The sequence below is a fragment of the Brienomyrus brachyistius genome, chromosome 10 (assembly GCF_023856365.1).
Source record: "Brienomyrus brachyistius isolate T26 chromosome 10, BBRACH_0.4, whole genome shotgun sequence".
Classification (NCBI taxonomy): Eukaryota; Metazoa; Chordata; class Actinopteri; order Osteoglossiformes; family Mormyridae; genus Brienomyrus; species Brienomyrus brachyistius.
Window position 1 is genome coordinate 28,036,523 of NC_064542.1, and position 21,293 is coordinate 28,057,815.

The 21,293-nt window shown below is 48.6% G+C and overlaps 1 protein-coding gene across 2 annotated transcripts; it reads right to left on the bottom strand.

Annotated features, from left to right (window-relative positions):
• Positions 1–1,039: 1,039 nt before the first annotated feature.
• inppl1b (inositol polyphosphate phosphatase-like 1b) lies at positions 1,040–19,717 on the bottom strand. Of its 2 annotated transcripts, XM_049029423.1 has the most exons (27): positions 18,474–19,717; positions 17,226–17,289; positions 15,213–15,351; positions 14,828–14,972; positions 14,615–14,755; positions 14,344–14,431; positions 14,052–14,141; positions 13,584–13,706; positions 13,390–13,504; positions 13,208–13,308; positions 11,023–11,125; positions 10,173–10,369; positions 9,510–9,627; positions 9,314–9,410; positions 8,571–8,709; positions 6,825–6,924; positions 6,580–6,668; positions 5,741–5,822; positions 4,892–4,981; positions 4,462–4,572; positions 4,252–4,340; positions 4,031–4,118; positions 3,754–3,909; positions 3,442–3,523; positions 2,331–3,132; positions 2,122–2,237; positions 1,040–1,522 (listed from the first exon to the last, which is right to left on the bottom strand). In XM_049029423.1, the coding sequence occupies exons 1-27, from the start codon at positions 18,608–18,610 to the stop codon at positions 1,429–1,431; spliced, it is 3,696 nt and encodes a 1,231-aa protein (XP_048885380.1). In that variant the 5' UTR covers positions 18,611–19,717; the 3' UTR covers positions 1,040–1,428. The 2 variants fall into 2 exon arrangements, with proteins under 2 accessions (XP_048885380.1, XP_048885379.1); XM_049029422.1 differs by having other exon boundaries at positions 6,580–6,924.
• Between the last annotated feature and the right edge of the window lie 1,576 nt (positions 19,718–21,293).

Consider the following 21,293-nt stretch of genomic DNA (forward strand, 5'->3'; position numbering starts at 1 on the left):
GACCTTGTGTTTGTTCTGTGTAAAAATACCCAAAGCCCTCTTTTATTAGGGAGTGCATAAAGTCTTTGGAAAACAATGAACGACATACTCAGAACGAATCTAATGCAAAAACAAAGGGGCTTTTACCAGAAGGGAAACGGGTGGTTTGCTGTAGGTTTTAGACCACAGGGGTGGGGAAGTCCAACCTTGCTGGCCTGAAGGGAATAGGGAACAAAAACCAGCAAACACCCACTTACCCCCAGGGTGAACCATGAAAAGTGCTTGCAGCAAGCAAGCTCAGGAGAAGGAGAAATCAAAGAGTCCATCCAGGAGAAGTGAATGTGAAACTCGGCCAGAATGAGTAGCAGGAATTTCACAACACTTCATGGACTGGCAAGGCTTCCAGTCGCTTTAAACTGTGAGCTCAGCCTGCAAGGTATAGACCAGTGAGCAGAATAAATATCTTTTTATGGCTTGGGAAGTAGGTGCGGTCCTCAGTGAGAAGAAGCAGACAAACATAAATTTTGAAAAGCAAGGTGCTGGATGGTCTTTCTCTGCCAGGGATAGAGCATCCTTAACCACAGGAGAAACTCAGCACAGCGCGTGCGACCTTCTGCGTGTGAATGTGGTTTGTCATATACAGACCTAATGTTGCATAAGTGAGCTTCACTAATGCTTTCAAATTGACTTGAAAATACACACTGTGGTCCAGCACTAGGCTCTGCGCACTTGTTTACTTCCTTCAACGTCAGTGTGAGAACCTCACACCAAACTGGGACTCCACTACAAGGAGAGTAGCCATCGTCGCAGCTGGATTGTTCAGTGTCCATGTAAAATCAAATGCGGCGCTTCCAGTGAATCCGATCAGTATTTTACAATCCCGCTCTTATCTCAGTGGACTGTGAACAAAGAGCAGCATGACTTTGATGTGTATCTTCAATTTAAAAAAAATCATCCTAAAATATAGCCATCAAAGATCTGTCTACCTCATATAAACACAGACTATCTTCAGTAAATAAGCCTTACATGGGTGAGTGAAAGAACTGGAATAGAGAATGCAGAAAGTGACATTGTAATTTATGCTTGAAAAACAACAAGACATACCTTTTACAAACAGTTGACGCCAAATCACTCGCCAAGTGCCATGTCAGTATTGACCCAGCAAACCCATTCAGCCGTAAACAGTTTTGGTTCCCATAGGCAGACGGATGAGTGGCATCTTAACATTGACGGTCACGACACTTTATTTTAGAGACGAAGAAGACAGATTCGGGGGGGGTTTTAATTGTCCGGAAACAAGCGCACGGGAAGGTATCACCGGGAATGTCACTACACAGTTCCGCCGTCGCTGCTGTGGGATCACATGACCTGTGGAGAGGCTTCGCGAGACCCTCCGTGGTTGAGGCTGCTGGCCTGGGAGCCGTCAGCTGGACCCCGCAGCCCTGCTCCTCATTCCCAGATCCTGGGCAGGTTCTCCAGGATCCGTCTTCGGTGAGCAGGGCTGGTCACTCCAGCTGCCCGCAGGTCCTGCTCTGTGATCTCACTGAGAAATAAGGAAAGTATTACTTGCTATAGCTTTGGCCAGTGGTGGTTCTGGGGGGGGGGGGCCTGGGAGGACCAATGCCACTGAAGCAACATCCATCGCCATGCCCTGGCCCCCCTAAATATGTATGCTACTTGGGTATGAAATCTATTATCATTATTACTATTATTTACATTTATATGTTTGGGCTAAAATTTGGGGACTGTCAAGTAGCAAAACAGTCTAAACCAGAAGTCAGAGTGAGTGACGTATTTGTAAAACTGCTAAATGTGACTGCAAATCACTGCATAAATAACTTACTGGTTTTCAGAATTGTCTTTTGCTTCTTAATGTTGGCAATCTAGCGTAAGTAATACTTGTGGTCAAATGCATCTGGCCCCCCCCTAACAGAACAACTGGCCCCAGTCTGTCCCCCCCCCCCCCCCCAGTTGAAATGGCCTAGAACCTCCATTAGCTGTGGGGACCCAAGGTGTCCTGGTCTGCTTTATACAAAAAAGAGAACATTGAAAAAATAGCTTCTCATACACAAACAAGCGACAGCAGCAATGTGAAGTCAGTATGTGGAACCTTTCGCTCCATGTGCTTCTCTCCTGCCTCACCTAAAGTAGACCAGGTCATCCCAGCCATTGAGACTGAGCCCCAGGGTGTAGCGTTGAAGCCCCAGGCTGCTCAGAAGCTCCCACACGGATCCCGGAGCCCCACGCAGTACCGGTGCCTGCAGACAGGTCGGCGATAAATAGCTACAATAAAAATCCTTGAGGACAATCCTACTTTAAGACTGTCATTAATTTCTCTATAATCTACCAACCTCTTTCTCTGAAGCAGTGCTGAGCTCGTAGCCCAGAATCCTCTGCTGGGCTCTAGGAATGGCTATGGGGCTTTTGTGGTCTACAGGCAGGAAGTCCATCTCACTGAGTGACTTGGCGATCTGCAAGGCTGTCAGAGAGTGGTCCCCAGGGGGGCCTGGCTGGGGTCCGACCATCCAGGATGCCACTTCCCTGTGGGGCACCCTGGTGGAGGAATAGGGGTAGAGTGCTGGAGTTTTATGCATGCCAGATGGGTGGTCTTGGCTCAGGTGGGGGCTGGTTCTCCGGGGCAGATTCCTGAATGCCCAGGGCATCTCCCTCACCACAGCTGAACGGTTCCAGTACAAGTTCCTTTGTACAGCAGGGGACCGTGGCTGCAATACCCCATCATCCCTGTAGGGGAAGCGTTCTGGGGAATGTGGAGTGCTATTCAGGGACAGCCTTGAGGAGGGGTTCCCCGACCCCCTGTCCTGGGCTGGAAAAAGTTGGTAGGAGGACGGAGTCTCCCCAGACGGCCGACAGTGGGGAAGGCATCCTGGAATTTCGATCTCCGTAAAGTCAGACCTGCGGGTGGACTTCCCCTGCTGACTTTGGTTCGGGGACACCTTGGGGAGCTGCAAGGCAGAGTCCCTGGCCCATACCACCCGGGGGTCCCGCTTTGGGGCGGGGTCCTCAGTTGCGAAACGCTGAATGGGCATCTCCTCAAAGATGAAGTATGCAGGGTTGGTGTAGCTGCTCGGGACTGATGCCGAAGGAGCTTGGGCAGGCTGAGCTGGCGCTGGTGTAGATGGTCCAGCTGGGGACCTGAAGGAAGCCAGGTGAGGCTAAATGCAGCCTTTAGCGGCTGAGCTAACATCATCGCAACCATTAGCCGAGTCATTAGTAGGAAGGATTCAAAACTCAAGAGCTTTATTCAGTGTGTGCAGCAGGTGCATTGAAATGCTTAGTCATTCTGCTTCATTCAATAACGAAGATCTAAAGACAATTCAAGACAGTGTCAAACTGCATGATGATGCAGCCTTTGGCTGATCAAGGCAATAACAGATCTATAAAACGCATGCGCCGTGGATATGACAGTTATGTTTACCAACCCTTAAAGCATGGCATTCTCACCGTGCAGAAGGGCCACCAGTCACTGGGTGGGATGGGGTACCTCTAGCCAAGCTGCTCTCGTCTTTCTCAAAGCAAAACCACTCTGTAAATGACAGGCATAACACCGGCTCAGGTCCCTGCAATGCTGCCTGCTTACCATCTGTGTGCTGCCACTAGGCAGCTAAAGAGATACCCTTAGCGTATGACCTGGAAACAGCTCAGGATGCATCTGTTTGCGGTCCGCCGAAAGGGGAAGTAGAACAGGAAATCTTGGGAAACCTGGCAAGGAACTAGACAACGCTTACAAGAACGCAAGAAGGAGGGTTTGCCCACCGTAGGTCCGTTCCCGCCTCTGTCGCCGGTCCTTGGGCACGTGGACCCGTAGTCTGCCCCGAAGGGAGCCCATCTCCTCACCACGGTGGGTCAGGAACGTCTCAAACGCCTCCGCTGTGGAGCCCAGGAGGCTTCTGAGGGCTACACAGCATTCACCTGCAGGAAAAGCCATGAGATAGGGGTAAGAAAGTCAAGAACCCCAACAGCCATGGAGAATTCACACCCCCAATGAAGCACTAGAAGCAAACAAGAGAAGCTGGACGAAGCGGAGACTAACCGTAGGATTCGAGTCCGTCACATGACTTAACTGACAATAGCAGGTGCTGGTCCTGAAGATGCTCCATGTCTGAGATGACAGGAAAGAGCTTATGGAGAGAGAACGAAAGAGACGGAAACGATAAATGAGATGGAGGTAAACATATAAGGTCATTTTCTATCCTTCAGCCAACACAAAACTCATAGTTAGCATTGAAGATCTGTTGTGATATAACCAATAACCTTTGGCAGCTGTCTCGAAGACCAGCCCAGTTTGAGGAAGCCTGGTACTTCACAGATCTGGGAATCATTCTCGCTGGAACGCCGGAATTCTGTGGAGAGACACTAGCCCAATTATTCAATCTGGCAATTTTGGCAAAGACTCAACTTCAAAACTGAATGTTTGGCAAGAATTAAGTTTAAAACAGAGATCAGAAAGGAGAGTCAGAGCACCTTCCAGGCAGTAGGAGTGAAACTCCAAGGAGAATTTGGCTTTGCTGGCTGTCTTGACGATGACCTCCACGCCCTCCAGCTCTATATATGCCCTCTCACTTGGCCCTGTGTCTGTTTTCAGCAGAAACCCCCACATTAAAAACCACAACACATAGGCTCTATGAACTTTGACATTTGCCCATTGCTCAGATGTTGGGAAGTGTGAGTAACAGGACAGAATAAGGTATGTAAACATGCATGAACATCATGAAGAAGGATGTGTTGTGAGCAAGTCAAAAGTGTTAGCCACCCTAGGTGTGCCCCGTAATGCATTGTGGGTAATGGAGTTGCAGATTAAATATTAAGGACTTGGTCTTTGTGTCCTCAATGGTAGGTATGGCCATGGTTGTCAGTGACCAACAACAGTCAGGTAAATCACAGGTGGCCTCACCTGGTTTTGAGATGACTGGTGATGCCACCCCAACCTGGAATGTGGCAAAGACAGGGGAATGGTCGCTGGTTGTGATATCATCCGTGCAGCCTAAATAGAGCGAGACAACCCCAGTGGACAGTCACAGACAGTCACAGTCACAGACAGTCACAGTCACAGACAGCCAAAGTTATAGACAGTCGCTGTTACAGACAGTCATAGACGGCTACAAACAATTACAGTAACAGTCACAGATGGTCACAAACATTTGCAAACAATTACAGACAGTCACAGACAATCCTGGACAGTCACAGACATAGTGATATTCAAAGAGAGTCATGAATAGTTATAGACAGTCACAGTCACAGACAGTCACAAATAATTACAAACAGTCAGAAAGTCACAAACAGTTACAAATAATTACAGACATTCACAGACCACCACAGACGGTCACAATCAGTCACAGGCAATTACAGACATGGAAGCTAATGAATAAACAGGCTTTATGTGCCATTGGCCTCCAACCAAAACTCCTTCACTTTCAGTTGCTTTGCATAACTGACACGCCTCCCGAGGGCAGTGTGTGAAAGACACAGTGGGACTGTGCAGCGCGTGACTGCAGCTCGGGGTGACTCACTGTGTGAGAATCAGGCCCAGCGCCCCCACCCTGCACACCCGCCCAGCTCATACATTTAAGACACTTAACCCCAGCGAATCTGCAGCAGATAAGTGATGAATTAAAAGTAAAAAAAAACGGAGCTGGGAATAAACAGAGATGGGGGATCAGAAAACAGGCTGAACCCCACGGTATGTGGCCAACCGGACCACCATCCTCCAACCCCTGACCCCACAACCTGACCCTTGACCCACCATAGGCAGTGCAGACTAGGTGCGTCTGCGGGTAGGACTTCCACAGCACACGGTCACACCACGAAGGCACGTTGACGCGAACCTGTGTGCACAGGGGTTAGTGCTGGGAGGAGGGAAGGGAGCCACAGCAAAAGTTTGCACTTTTACGCTTGGTAAACATAACCCTTATTTCCAAGGCACGTACACTTTATGTATCTCTTACTCTCACTTTTTTTTATTGAAACTGTCTGTTAATGTGTGTGTTGTGCTACTATAAACCTGTCTGTCTGTCTGTCCATTTATCTGTGTCTGCATCTCGGTGTCTGTCTATCTTTGTCTGTCTGTCAAGTGACAGAAGATGTCATTATATAAGGGAGCGAAGGAGCTGGCCTGCTTCACTAAAGACAGAAATGTACACGAATACATAAGAATAATGAAGAATATGAGAACGATGCAGAAACACGGCAGTAATTGGTAAGGTGTGAGTTGTGATTGTTTGTACGCAGGCGAACACGCAGATACGCTTCACGCACGCACAGAAAGGACACTAATTCAGGCAAGCACACATGACTGTGCATCTTTACAAGCCCCTCAGCACCTGGCACTGTTACTCAGTGAGTTGTGGTAGATGACAGAGGCCCTGAAAACCCACAAGCCTCACCGATCCCACTAACAACCACATACATAAATAGAACAGGAAAAGTAAGGGTATTTTTGGACGGAACAGAGCCTGCAGCTCCCCTTCTGAAGCTAGGTGGTTGTGACAGCCATTGCCTCCAAGGCACCACCCACAGACCAAGCCCTGCCACAAGCTCCGCCCTGAATCCCCCCCCCCCCCCCAGAATGAGCATCAGCCTTACACCCGAGGTCTTGTACTTCTCCCACTGGTAGCATTCCCTGGACCCACGCTCGTACCGGTAGGTGGGAGGGAACAAGATCTTCTCTTCATCTGTGAAGAAAATGCTGGAGAGATTAGAGAGGAGAAGAAGTGAGGGGAGGGACGACATCTGAGACGAGCATGCCTGCCCCGGCCTGTGGGTGGCGCAGTGATGAAGGGAACCGCCCTTATGTGAGCTGGGAAGTGATGTTAGACATGGTCGCTTACTGAAATGAAGGAAGACTTTTCTCTTGTGACGCTCCCGGGTCAGCTGATCAGCGCACATCAGAGCCTCGAATTCACGCTTGCAAACGTGCTTCAGGATGTCCTGCAGGGGGAAACAGGATCAGGCGGGAGCAGGACCCCCAAGCACCCCCCCCCCCCCCCCCCCCCCCACACACACACACACAGCCATGCTGGGTCTAAACCAGGGTTTCTCCAGCTTACAACCACATGACCCAACTACTCATTATTTATCCGGTCAGTGGCCTTGGGTGGGGGGGGGTGTCACCCTCAGTAGATTTTAGATATTGGGGGGCAGTAAAGTGAACTTCACTGACCAAAGGGACCAAGCTGCATCCATCCCATAATAATGCAATCACCAGTTTTAAGCCAATATGGGAGGTGATTTGTCCAGTATGTCTTCTGAAAGCAGAGACCCTAATTGCTGACGTCTATGACTGTGAGCACTTGCATTCTGTATGTTCTACTGGATGGCAGTGTTTGAAGGGGTGAAATAAGCTCGCAGTATTTCCAGTGTTTCCATAGAATTTACAGTGCGCTGCAGCAGTTTGTTGCATATTGTACTTTGAACTGCAAAAAGTATCCACATCAGCCACATCTTGATCTTGATTAACCACAATATCTCCTTGGATGAAGGTTCTCAGTTCATACGCTTTCTCGATTGGCTCGGCTCATTTTATGAAACATACTTAACATTCTCAAGACTGTAACAGCATTTCTCAAAACAATTAATGCATAGAACATAACACTATGGTTTAGCGGCAAAGGCCTGCAACTTACCAAAAACAATTAACTCATGTCTAAAAATAAATAATTCCGCCAACGAATTAGTCAGCACCACCAAAATGAGAAGAACAATAAGCATCGTTTTTGCCCGTCTTTGTCCATGAAAAGGCTTAGATATATTGCCAGTATGTTGAGGTAATTATGCTCCTGAGTTGCACATTTCTGAATGATGGTTGGGTCCCACTTTCTCATTGTCACGTACTTATAATTTTTCCCTAGAAAACTGATACTTATTCATGTCAAAGATACCAGTTTCAACACTGCAAGGCTGTACGTTACAGTATGTAAAGTTCACTGGCAGGAGGAAGCACTCGCATGCACGTGTAACTTCTTCAGATCTCAAGACACAATAACAAACGAAAAACACACTGTATAACACAAAAACAGCAAAATGGTGACACAAGAACAAAATGACAACAAAATAATGGACTCCGGGAATCAAAAGCACAACAATGCCGTATGCAATCGATGGAATGTATCATTTTGACAGCTTGGCCAACTGTTTTGCAAAGTGGTGATAGGGTTCACGTCCCGATACAAATCAAACCTCATTTCCCTGGCAAAGTAGTGGGCCGTGGAGTAGTGGTTGAGAAATCTTGGTTTGAATTACCACAGACACAATGTTTCCATAAGACCAGCCCCCTGATTCTCAGTGTAGCCATGTTCACTGTTATCAAACATAACTTCACAAATAGGATGATAACATGAACTTTACTGATACAAGAGAGAAATTCTTGAAGAAAACATCAATTCAACTGAGTCAAGGCTCAAAGGCGGGGCTGATAACACCCCAACACAATCACTAAAGGATTGAGGCACTCAGCCCTTCTCAAACCACCACCAGATTTATTTTGATAGAAAGATAAAGGTTTCAAAAAAGCCTTTGTATTGTGGGCCATGTGTCTGTGTTTGAACAGATCTGTCTCAGACGAACCGTCCCTTCACCTGCACGTCCAGGTCCAGCCGGTAGTTGAGGTCTCCGCACCAGAAGAGGTGTGCGAAGCGAAGGCTGATGTCGAATGGACTCGGCTGCCAGTCGCCCAGAGACAAAAGCCGCAGGATGTCCTGGAAATTCTGGTTCCTCCTGATGGAGAGACAGAGCAGCAGCGTGACCGGCGGAGCCTTGAACCCTACAACTGAGGGTCACTTCCTGGGATACAAACTAGCAACCTTACAGCTAACCCTAACCCTACTCACAGGTCCAAACAGAGGGGCACTGCCTGGGACGCAAACTAATAACCTTACAGCTAAGGCAATCATCAGGCTGCATCCTCTGCACATTGGTGTCATCTTCTAAATAACTTCTAAATATGTATCTTGCTGAGTCGCTTATTAAGACTGGACCGTTTCACAGACCATACCTATCATGTGTCAAATGTCTTCCATTTAAGACACTTGTTTCTAACTTACCAAGTTCTGAGTGGGTTAAAACGGACTCAGCGGCGGCTCAGTGGCCAGGGAGAGTCGTCCCTCTCCACATGATACCAAAAACAGACCATCAGGGGCTGTGTGTGGCTTCGTGGCTTAAGCCTCCGTGACTGTGATCAAAAGGTCACTGGGTCAAAGCCGATGTTTGATACATTGCCAGTGGGCCCTAGACCCCCCCTGAAAAAAGCTTAAGGTTGAACATTTTAAAATTGCAATGTTTATGTTGTGCACATAACTAATACCAGCAGTATGTGTAGTACCTCACTGCCTTCTCACTCCCAGATGACAGGTGACAATTGACAAAGCCCAGAGATGTGCCACTGAAGAGGAAGGACAGCCCCACTGCTCCCTTGTGTCCTGTAACCATGGACACGCAGGTCAGGGCTCTGCCTCAGCAATGGGGATTCATGAGAATGACACCATTCACGTTTCTTTCTGGGCTGTGGGAGCTCGTACCCAGTGTGTTCCCAAGGCCTGTTTTCACACTGGCCACGCTCACGTGACTGACATGCTTCTCATGTTCCGGCCTCACAAACACCGCCAGCCTGATGCTCCACAGGGATTGTACTGCCACCTGCAGGACACAAATGGAAAAGCATCTAGAAAATTATAATAACAATTCATCCTTTATTGTCACCATGGGGACATTATTTTTACGCCTCCCTCAACTTGCTCTTTGGAGAGCAAGCTGTCTGTGAAGGGCAGCCACCTGTTGGGGCGTCCAGGGAGCTGGGGGTTAAGGGCCTCGCTCAAGGACCTGCAGACATGCTGAGGCTGGGTTTGAACCAGGCGACCTTGTGATTACAGGCACACAGGCTTAGCCCACAGAGCCACACACTACCATAAATAAGCCACACTTTTATTTGTTCAAGAAAAAATTTAAGAGAGACAGAATGACCATTATGAAATATGGAGGAAAAGAGAGAGATAGACCGACAATTATGAAATACGGAGGAGAGAGAGACAGATTGACCATTATGAAAGATGGAGGAAGAGAGAGAGATAGACCAACCATTAAGAAAGAGGGAGGAGGAGAGAGAGACAGACTGACCATTGTGAAAGATGGAGAAGAGAGACAGACTGACCATTGTGAAAGATGGAGAAGAGAGACAGACTGACCAGCTTGAAGTTGATGTGAGTGGCAGCTCGTAGCACCGCCCTCAGATGCTCCACCCAGTCCCTCTCCCCCTGCGGGTTCTCCTGTGTCCCGAAGGCATAGACGTCATGAGGGAGCGTCCTGGTGCTCTCATCCGGGATGTTCCCCAGGCCACAGCATTTCACCCAGGACTGGAGACTCCGGGGCGAAGGGGACCCACCTACAGCCACATGGGATCATGTGACCAGAGTAAGTCGTCTGGGCTTTGGTTACGAGTTCAGATAAGATAAGCATTATTTATTTTTCAGCAAATTCTTCAAATGGCAGTCAGCCAAACTGTAGATCTTTGGACTTCGTGAAGAAACATTCCACACATAGAGAGCAGAGGCGGGACCCCAACCTACACCTCTGGAGGTGTGAGACAACATCACTACCCGAGGCGGACCTTTCAGGTCCAGAAAGTACAAATTCAAGCCAGGATTTTGTTTCAACCGACCAGTTGAATATAAAGAGTCACAGTTACAGAGAACTCAAGTGCTTGGTTGAAACAAAATTTTAGTCTGGATTTTTGCTTTCTGGGCCTGAAATGTCCATGTCTGATTGCTACTTACTGGCCCATTCAGAAGGAGTCATTTATTACCAAACAGGCCATGTGGATATGAAAGATGACAGCTCATTGGCTAATACTTTTTAAGAGGATTTTTCGGAATGGCTTCAGCACAGTGTTTTACTAGAAGGTTCCCTGCTGATAGCTGTGACGAGGACACAGATCATATGAGGAGATTCAGGTACTAGCAAGGTTCCACCTCTGAGCCACATGCCGCTGTACCCTCACGTCCCTGTGCAATCGGGGTCCCGCACACGGTCACTGACCCATGTTCCAGGTCCCCACGAACACAGAGATGGCGTCCGGCTGGCTGTGCAGAGCCCGTCTGGCCTTCAGCAGCTGCAGTAACTGGCAGAAAGCCTCACACTTCTGTGCATGGGGAAGCGGAAAGGTGAAGAAGAGCAGCCGTCGGGGTGAGTGTGTGGGTGTATATGTGTGTGAGGGCATGTGGGGGAGAATGTGTGTGTGGAGGGGGGGTATTTACCACACTGTGGAGATCAAATGTGGTAAAAACTTTTTAGCCTATTGGGGCATTTTTCAGGTCCCCACAAGATAAACTAAACTAAACTAAAATAAAATAAAATAAATAGATATTTAATGTTGTCATAGTTAGGATAAAGGTTCAGCCCATGGAAATGAACGGACAGTCTTCTCAATGATAAGAATATACACTATAAGCAGGGATGGACATAACTGGTACGCAAGTACACATTCACCTTTATAAATAATATGTGCGACAATTGATTGTTTGTAGAAGCACAAATGCGTACTTTTTTATGTGCATTTGCGCTGCTATGTCAAGAAAATACCTTGCATTTTAACCTGCATACGGCAAATGAAGGAGAGTTAACATATAAAGATTAAAATGCATGATATTTTGTTTTCATATCAGCACAAATGCACATAAAATAAGTACGCATTTATACTGTTACCACAATCGATTGTCGCACGTATCGTTTTTAAAGGTGAATGCGTACTTGCATACCAGTTACACATATTACTGATTATAAGGACAGAAGTTTTAGGACACCTGGCTATTACACCCACAGAAACTTTTATGGCAGCCCCTTTCTGAAACCATAGGCATCAGTGTGGAGTTGGTCCCTCCTTTGCAGCTATAACAGCTGCCACTCTTCCGGGAAGGCTTACCACAAGATTACGGAGTGCGTTTGTGGGAATTTTTGGCTATTCATCCAGAAGAGCATTTGTGAGTTCAGGCACTGATGTTGGACGTGAAGGCCTGGCTCACAATCTCTGTTCTAGTTCATCCCAAGGATGTTTTTGATGGGGTTAAGGTCAGGGGTGTGTACAGGTCAGTCAAGTCCTTCCACACCAAACTCACCCAACCATGTCTTAATGGACCTTGCTTTGGGCACTGGGGCACAGTCAAGCTGACAGAAAAGGGCCTTCTGAAAACTGTTCCCACAAAGTTGGAACCATAGAATGATTCAAAATGTCTTGGAATGCTGAAGCATTACGAGTTCCCATCACTGGAACTAAGGGGGCCCAACCCTTGAAAAACAACCCCATACTGCACCATTATCCCTCCTCCCCCAAACTATACAGCTGGCACAGTGCAGTCAGGCAGGTAACGTTCTCCTGGCATCCACCAAACCCAGACTTGTCTATCAGACTGCCAGACAGAAGCGTGATTTGTCACTCCACAGAACACGTTTTCACTGCTCCAGAGTCCAGTGGAGGCGTGCTTTATGCCACTCCATCCGACGCTTGGCATTGTGCTTGGTGATGTGAGGCTTGCATGCAGCTGCTCAGCCATGGAGGCCCATTCCATGAAGCTCTCAGCCCACAGTTTTTATGCTGGGGTTAATGCCGGAGGGAGTTTGGAGCTCTGCAGTTACTGAGTCAGCAGAGTGCTGGTGACTTTTATGCACTACGATCCTTGGCACTTGGGGCACTTGGTACTTTACGTGGTCTGCTTGTTCCCGAACGCTTCCGCTTTGCATTAATACCACTTACAGTTGACCATGGAATATCTAGCAGGGAAGAAATTTCACAAACTCTCAAATTACAAAGGCGGCATCCTATGCCCAATCCTGTCACAAATGTTTGTAAACCTGACTGCATGGTTAGGTGCTTGATTTTATTCACCTGAGGAAATGGGTCTGAATGAAACACCTGAAATCAATAGTTAAGAGGTGTGTCCCAATACTTTTGTCCATATAGTGTTTGAATAGAATTTTTCAGGTCCCCACAAAGACCTGTCAATGCAATCAAAAAAGTAAAAATGCCAAAAATCTCGTATTTTGTTTGGTTACTTATGGTTACGGTTAGGGCTGGGTAGGGATTAAGGTCGTCATGTATGGATTAGAGTTTTCCCCACAGAAATGAATGGAGACCCACGATGACAACAATATATGAAATGAGCGTGTGTATGTGTGTGTGTGTGTGTGTGTGTGTGTGTTTGTGTGAGTCTGTTGACGAACCCCCTACCTTCTCACTCTCGAACAGTATCTCCCGAGGGGGATGAGTGTGACTGTCCACCACCATGCACAGTTTCCCTGGATTAGTGTGGAACCTCATCAGCTTCAGGACTGACACACATACAGACACCAGGATTAGCACACGTCCCGCTGCCTCATGGCTGGCATGAACCACGCCGGCAAGCCTCTCACTGCGGTCATGTGACACAGTCTCCACGCCGAAGGCCCCTGACTTGCGGTCAAACAGCAGGACCCCGTTGTCCACGTCGATCGACAGTAGCTGCCTGCCCGAGTGTGACACCTTCACCTGGATACACACATAGAGTCGAACACGCATGCTGGCGTACGCCGTGGGCAGGTGGTCCGCCGTGTGAACATGCTGTTACCTGGAAGCTGCAAACGGGGACAGGCCTCGCCCACGGCTTCACTACATGGGCAGTCTCAGGGGGTGGGGCCGGCTGCACGGCCAGATTGTGATTGGCTACGGCGTCCTGCAGAGCCTTAAGCACCTGTCCAGTAGGAACAAAGGAGGAGAGAACGATTACGTATTCATGAGAAGAGCCTTAGCTAATCATGTAGAGGATGATCAGCTTGCCCAGCAGTGAACGACATACTCCTGTGTTATGATAAGCAGTAGTAATTTTGTGGGTTTATAGTCTGGTGCGTCACGCAAGTCAAGTACTTCTAGGTCAGGGGGTAGCTGGTAATTATACTTGACGAGTAGCACAGAGATATGACAGCAGCAGGGGCAGGACAGGGGGTGTGGCTGGGGGGTTAGGGTTATGGGGAGGGTATTGTTAGGGGATGGTGCAGCAGGGGTGGGGTTAGGGCAGGTCTTGGGCAGGTATATGTACCCTTTTTTCAAGTGAAGACAGCAGGCTGCACAAGGCTGAGATCTTACACAGCAGGCTGTCCAGTCCTTGGTCTGACAGCTTCCCTGCATTCTGGAATACAGAGACAGAGACGTTCATGTGAGGAACCACTGGCAGAATGGAGCAGTGACAGCCGACACACTAGGGGGCAGTGTGACCCCTGGAAGAGAGGAACACAATGTCTGATCCCTAGAGGAGACACAGCCCTCCACTGATCCTCTGAGAGCTCATTGGTTAAACTGGATGAAGTGATTGGGTATGAGGCGACGTTCACCTGGGACTTGGGACTGAGTAGAGGACAGGTGGGGTGGTCAAACACTCTGGCCAGGGTCTCCAAGCTGGATAAAGTCAGGTCTATCTCACTGCATCATGAGAATAGTTTGAGTGTTTAATGGCTAATGGCCATGTTTCCTTTGACCACATGTAAGAGTTTCATCCATCATGAATTAACTCTGCAGCAGGTTCTTTAATTTAAAAATCCTTCAGTTTTTTTTTTTTACTATTATAAATCTCTTATGTACAAAATTGCAGGTGGTCTTGCATACCCGCGCAGACCCTCGCAGGTGCTGCCCAGGATCCTCTGCAGACTGTGCAGGGCTGTCCCCCCCCTCCGCAGGCTGTCCATCTCCTGAGGAAGCTCAGTGCGGAGGTACTCGCTGAACAGGGCCACCATGTCACTGGCCACACTGCGGGGAACGGCAGGAGGTCAGTTCCAACTCATTCTCTAATGGCGCCTTCTCCCAATTGCGCTGCCCTACCTCTGGCTGGAGAGCTCCTGCAGTCTGTGCAGGAAATATAGATGGGAGTTTGCGGTCATGGTGGGGCCAGGGGGCGGGGCCGTGGGCGGGGCCAGGCCGGGGCTCCATCCTGACGACGTCACACCCGGCCTTTCGTCTTCCCCATCTGCAGCCAGGAAGACAAACAGTACATCATAGCACCAGGACATCATAGGTCATAATACCCTTAAACAATTCAGCAGGATTAATTACATGACCATCCATCTTCCAGTACTTGACATCCGGGAGGTGTGAGGCTAAATTGCCACCTAGCGAGCCATTTTTGAATTACATACTTGTACATTTTTCTCCTGTTCTACACATCGGAACATAATCTGCTCCATTCAACTGGCCCGGTTGCTCTCACCAGAGCTCTCGTCTCCCAGCTCGGCCTCCTGGCCCACGGGGTACAGGAGTGGGGTTACCAGGCCTTTGTGGGGCTGCTGGTACCCCAGCACCAGGTCCCCCAGCGTCCGGAAACAATTCACCTGTACCCCTTGGGAGGTCTGTGGGAGAGAGAAAACAGTCAGAGCCATCACAGAAAGGAGGGGCCCCACACACACAAAAAGGGCCCTCCAGTAAAGACAAGCGGGCCGCCAGCACACAGATGAGCCCCCCCTCCCCCCCCAGCACAGAAAGGAGCCTCAGTACTTTATGACAACCTGCAGTAGTCAAAATCACTATCATGAGAAATGATGTGCCTGTTGTAATCATGCAGCATTGGTGAATTTAGAAACATACAACAGAAAGATTAACAAAAGAAAGATTATTGATAAGAATGAGCTGTTCCGTAAAGATCAAGTGAGAAAGTGAGAACCGTAGCCATGCTACACAAGATTAGTTACGAGGCTGAACAATGGGTGCCATTCCTATTGTTTAAAATAATCAGGTGTCTAGATAAAAGCACATAAAAGCACAGACATTAATGTTAATGAATTACTCCTAAATACTCTAAATACGAATAACAGACTCATTGGTTACACACGAGGGTCCCCCTCAGCACAGGAAATGATGGCATAGACCCCCCACAATGTCCCCAATGATGTCATACCACCCACATCCTGCCCTATACTCCAGCTTAGCGAGGCTGCATGCTAACTCTGCGAGTCACCGAGTCAGACCCTGCGGTGAGCCCACGCAGTCCGGAGCTGTTTGACTGCTCGCAGTTCTGGTTCTGGGATGGTGTCGCTTCCAGCCAGAATGACAATGAGAAGAGAATCAGGGGGAGGGCAAGGGGGAAGAGAGCAGCAAAGAGCACCGGAGGTAGAACCCCCGCAAAAATGCTGCTGGTCAGTTAGGTTGTCCAGAATCAGCTCAAAATGTCGATCTCTGAAGACTAAGGAGCCTTGCAGAGCTGCATGTGAGAGATCTGAAGTCTTAGAGGGCTCCTCCAGGAAGAGGCCACGTTAAACCTCCCTGCGGTTTGAGACGGCTCCGGTTTCATTATACGCTCAGCTCCAGTTCCGAGGATCCAAACCAACGGGCGGGGGGAGGGGCGGACGTTTTTCTTAGAGCAATGCTAGAAGGTTAGGCTACTTCTAAAAGACTCAAACACCTACACAGACTCACTCATAGCTGTGCATAGAAATACAGACAGACACTGTGCATAGAAATGCAAACAGGACCACTCATGACTGTGCATAGAAATACAAACAGGACCACTCATGACTGTGCATAGAAATACAGACAGACACTGTGCATAGAAATGCAAACAGAACCACTCATGACTGTGCATAGAAATACAGACAGACACTGTGCATAGAAATGCAAACAGAACCACTCATGACTGTGCATAGAAATACAGACAGACACTGTGCATAGAAATGCAAACAGAACCACTCATGACTGTGCATAGAAATACAGACAGACACTGTGCATAGAAATACAAACAGAACCACTCATGACTGTGCATAGAAATACAGACAGACACTGTGCTTAGAAATGCAAACAGAACCACTCATGACTGTGCATAGAAATACAGACAGACACTGTGCATAGAAATGCAAACAGGACCACTCATGACTGTGCATAGAAATACAGACAGACACTGTGCATAGAAATGCAAACAGAACCACTCATGATTGTGAACTGAGATTTAGACACATTCATGACTGTGCATAGCGAGACACACAGAAACTCATAACTGTGCACAGAGATGCCGACAGACACAGGCACTTTCACTGGTATCCTTTTAACGCAGAGCGTGAAGGTCCTGTTTCGAGCTGATCACAGCGGTTAGATCAGATCCACATGCAGCAGCATGGTCTGACACATGATCACGGCCGGATGCTTCGTTTAGGTTCAGTGCTTTTTTAACCCTGAAACAGCATCATCACTCTTTGAGCTACACCTTCATCCAAAGACTTGGGGCATTCTTTACCTGCACTGCCAGGAGCCCGTCCGCATCAGGCAGGATCCGGTATGTGTGGACATGGCGCTGGAAGCTGCAGGTGAAAATGTTAGGAAGCATGTGAAGTTGTCTAAGTGCCCTTGCATAAAACAAGGCTGATAATGGGACACCCTGCCCACTCCACTGCAAATTGGACATCCTACTCACTTACAGTCACTCAGTCACTGAATTCTGGATCAAAACAATAGAAGTTGCCTCATAATTCCTGAGCAAACCATTTATCAGCGCAGGATTAAAGTTTTCAGAAACTTTAACATTTAGTACGGTACACAGCTGTCACGCATTTGGCCTGTTAAATACAGTCATGCATGTAGTGTGACAAAGTGAGGAAAAAATAGACATCTGACTAAACTGCCGCCTTCAACGGGGAGAAGGAGGGGGGCGGCCCTGGGAGATCAGCGCTCAGGAATGTGTCTGCTGCCGGCGGTCAGGGAACCCGGCAAGGCCTGGGAAGCAGAGCCCCCTTTCTGGGGCCGGTTGGAGGGAGCGGCCTGGCCAGAGAGACGTAGCTGGGCCCAGTGCCGGCTCTACTGCTGCCGTCTTTGGGACCACAATTTTCTCTCTCCCTCTCTCCCTCCTTCTCTCTCTCTCCCTCCCTCCCTCTCTCCCTCCTTCTCTCTCTCTCCCTCCCTCCCTCTCTCCCTCCTTCTCTCTCTCTCCCTCCCTCCCTCGCTCCCAGCCTATGCGGAGATCTGCTAAATCCATCTACTGCACTGATTCACTGCCCCATTTCCCTTGGCCAGAGGATCGACCAGTCGGACCGGATGAGATCACATCCCCCAGTAGCCAGGCATTTACATCTTGTCCCCAAAATTCCTAGTAAGAGGCTTTGAAGTGTGACTCTCTGATGGAAGATGAATAAAATGGCCACTTTTAGCAAACTTTTTTTTTATTCATTAGCAGCGGCAGGTAGTGGCTGAATGACAATTCACCTGGATAATCTGATAGCGTGAGGCTGTTGTGAGAGGAGGTGCTGGCCAAAATTACTCTGGTAAAATACCCAGCTTATCTGCAACTTGTTACTTGTGGCCTTGATAAGCAAAAATCATTCATCTCACAATTTTCCTCTCAGTCACATTGAATTTTGACTCGCACACGTTTTTTTTTTTTTGGTATACAGGAGATTCAGACTTACTGAATGCATTATTTCCTGAGGTATCTAGCCTAAAACCAGCAGAATGACAGGCAGGGGGTGCAGAGAGTGGGGTGTGTACTCACAGCAGACACAAGGCGTAGGCTTCCGCAACTGACTCACTGTCCCGGACGAGGAAACTGCCATCTCTCCCTGCCCGGGCCAGAAGATCCTCGGCCTGCACGCGGCTGATGTCCCGGTGGTACCAGGCCGGCGTCGCCATGGTGACGTGGGTCTCAGGGCCAGAGAAAAGGCCGGGTGAGCGGAGACTCTGTCCCGAGATGCTGTCTCATAGCAACAAGAAGAGGTCTGTCAGATGTAGGGTGTCCTGGTGAAGAGAGAGAGCGTGTGGAGTTCCTCTCTCATTCTGAGGCGGTGGTTCCCCTGGGGAAGGGGGTAAGAGCAACCTCCGGGGCAGATGTGCGGGTCGACGAGGTGCAGGCCCAGTGGCACCGCTGCATCAGGGCCGGTGAGCCACAGGAGGATGCCGGGACTAGCAGGCAGCCATGACGGCAATCTCCTCTGGCACAAAGGCGCCTATTGTCTAGGGACGGGGAGCCACAGTCCAACAGAAAGGAACAACAGAACACGGCCCTGAGCAGCCCTCGTGAAGCACCAGAGGAGCGGACCTCTCAGAGAACCACGGGGCAGCAGCAAGAGTCACTCCAGAGCTTCAGCCTTCTGCCGTCCATATAAGGGTGAGGCCACACCTCCCTCAGCCCGGCCCACTGCTCCGGTTCCCCTGCCCGTGACCTCCAGGGGGCCCTCTCAGTGACACGTCGCCTGTGGAGAGCAGCAAGGCTCCCCAAAGCATCCGTAACCTTCCCAAACTGTGATCTCCGACGTGTGTAACAGCACCTCGTGTGGAAAAGAGAGGTAATGGCAGACGGCCCTCCAGAAAACCTCAAAGCAGACAGAGGAAGCAACAAGTCGGACGGATGAGGAGAGAGTGGAAAGGAGCTGACATGGGCAGGCAGGGTTCCTCTGACAGCCGTGCGGTGCGGGCGGCTGCCGACCCCTTCAAAGAGCCTCCCTCGCCCTCCTCTCCCCGAGCTCCTCCTCTCTCTGGCACTCCTTCTCTTCTTGAAGCCCCTCCCTCTCCTCGGTACTCTTCCTCTCTTTGAGCTCCTCCTCTCCATGAAGATGTTTCTTTTCACATTCTTGCTGTTTTGCTTTATTTCCATTGCACTCGCTCGCTCTCTCACTCCCTCTCTCCATTCTGCTCTGTATGCTTGTCTTGTTTATCCAGGGGGGTGGGTGTGCTTCCCCCTCCCCACCAGTCTCCATATGGTTATGATCATCTCATACTTTCTACATCTTATGCTTCGTGCCCATTCCCAGACCCCTCCCTCCACCACCCCCTCACCTCTGCCTGCATGCAGTTCTGTCTGAAGCCAGCTGTGTAACCCTGGTTTGCTCCTATCACATCTCACAAAAACAGCCACAGCTACATACACACACACACACACACACAAACCCCATTACACCCCAGCCAATGCAGCCCTTTGTTTTCCACCAAAGCAAACTCCCTTTACTCTGATGATGTCATTGCCTTTTACAACTCCACAACCTTGTTGGTGTTTCTTACAGGAAGTGACCTCACACTGCGAGCCCATTCCACTCTGTCTGTGTCAGTGAGCCCCATGCCGAAGGACACAGGCGCCGTTCGGCCCCTCTGTGCGACAGCACCCCTACAGAGGGGCTTGTGCTGTAGCTCCGAATGACAGGAATTTGCTTAGCAGGCAACTTTATCCAAAGCAAATTACAACAAATTAAAGAGAGCAGCATTCTTAAATTTAACTGTTTAAAGCGCTGTTCTGAGCTGGGAGCACACAGGGTGGGGCTCCCATTTGAAGGAGTAAGAGACTGACTGCTGTACTGAAATTTTTTAATTAATAATGTCTGCCTGTAATATTTCGACTGAGATAGATAGATAGATAGATAGATAGATAGATAGATAGACAGACAGACTCTCACGCTCACAAAAGAAATTTTATGGCAAATCTATTTTATTCCATTATAAACCTAAAATTAACTACATCAAAAGTGTTACAAACACTACAGACTATTTATAAGATAATAAAACTGTTACATACAGTGGGGAAAATACACTATATTGCCAAAAGTATTGGGACACCCCTCCAAATCATTGAATTCAGGTGTTCAAATAACTACCATGGCCACAGGTGTATAAAATCAAGCACCCAGGCATGCAGGCTGCTTCTACAAACATTTTGCGAAAGAATGGGTCAATCTCAGGAGCTCAATGAATTCAAGTGTGGTACCATGATAGGATGCAGCCTGTGCAATAAGCTCATTCGTGAAATATACTGAATATACTAAATATTCCAAAGTCAGTTTACTGTTAGTGGTATTATAACAAAGTGGAAGAAATTGGGAACAAGATCATCTCAGCCATGAAGTGGTAGGTCATGTAAAATCACAGAGTAAGGACAACGCATGCTGAGGTGCACAGTGTGCAGAAGTCACCGACTGTCTGTAGAGTCAATAGCCACAGACCTCCAAACTTCATGTGGCCTTCAGATTAGCTCAAGAACAGTGCGTAGAGAACTTCATGGAATGAGTTTCCATGGCCGAACAGCTGCATCCAAGCCTTACATCACCAAGTGCAATGCAAAGTGTCGGAAGCAGTGATGTAAAGAACGCTGCCACTGGATTCTAGAGCAGTGGAGATGTGTTCTCTGGAGTGACGAAGCACGTTTCTCTGTCCGGCAATCCGATGGATGAGTTTGGGTTTGGCGGTTGCCTGGACACCGGTACTTGCCTGACTGCGTTGTGCCGAGTGTAAAGTTTGGTGGAGGGGGAAGATTATGGTGTGGGAAATATATTTACTGAGAAAAATGCGTTCAATACTCATTTTCCCCGCTGTACATGTAAATGCATGT

Excerpts from the sequence above, each read along its gene's own strand:
- inppl1b (XM_049029422.1), bottom strand. The coding sequence starts at position 18,610 with ATGGCGACGCCGGCCTGGTACCACCGGGACATCAGCCGCGTGCAGGCC. Across the intron at positions 11,126-13,207 it reads TACTGTTCGAGAGTGAGAAG|AAGTGTGAGGCTTTCTGCCA; the intron begins GTAGGGGGTTCG and ends CCCCATGCACAG. Across the intron at positions 6,925-8,570 it reads GGCTGGACCTGGACGTGCAG|GACATCCTGAAGCACGTTTG; the intron begins GTGAAGGGACGG and ends TTCCCCCTGCAG.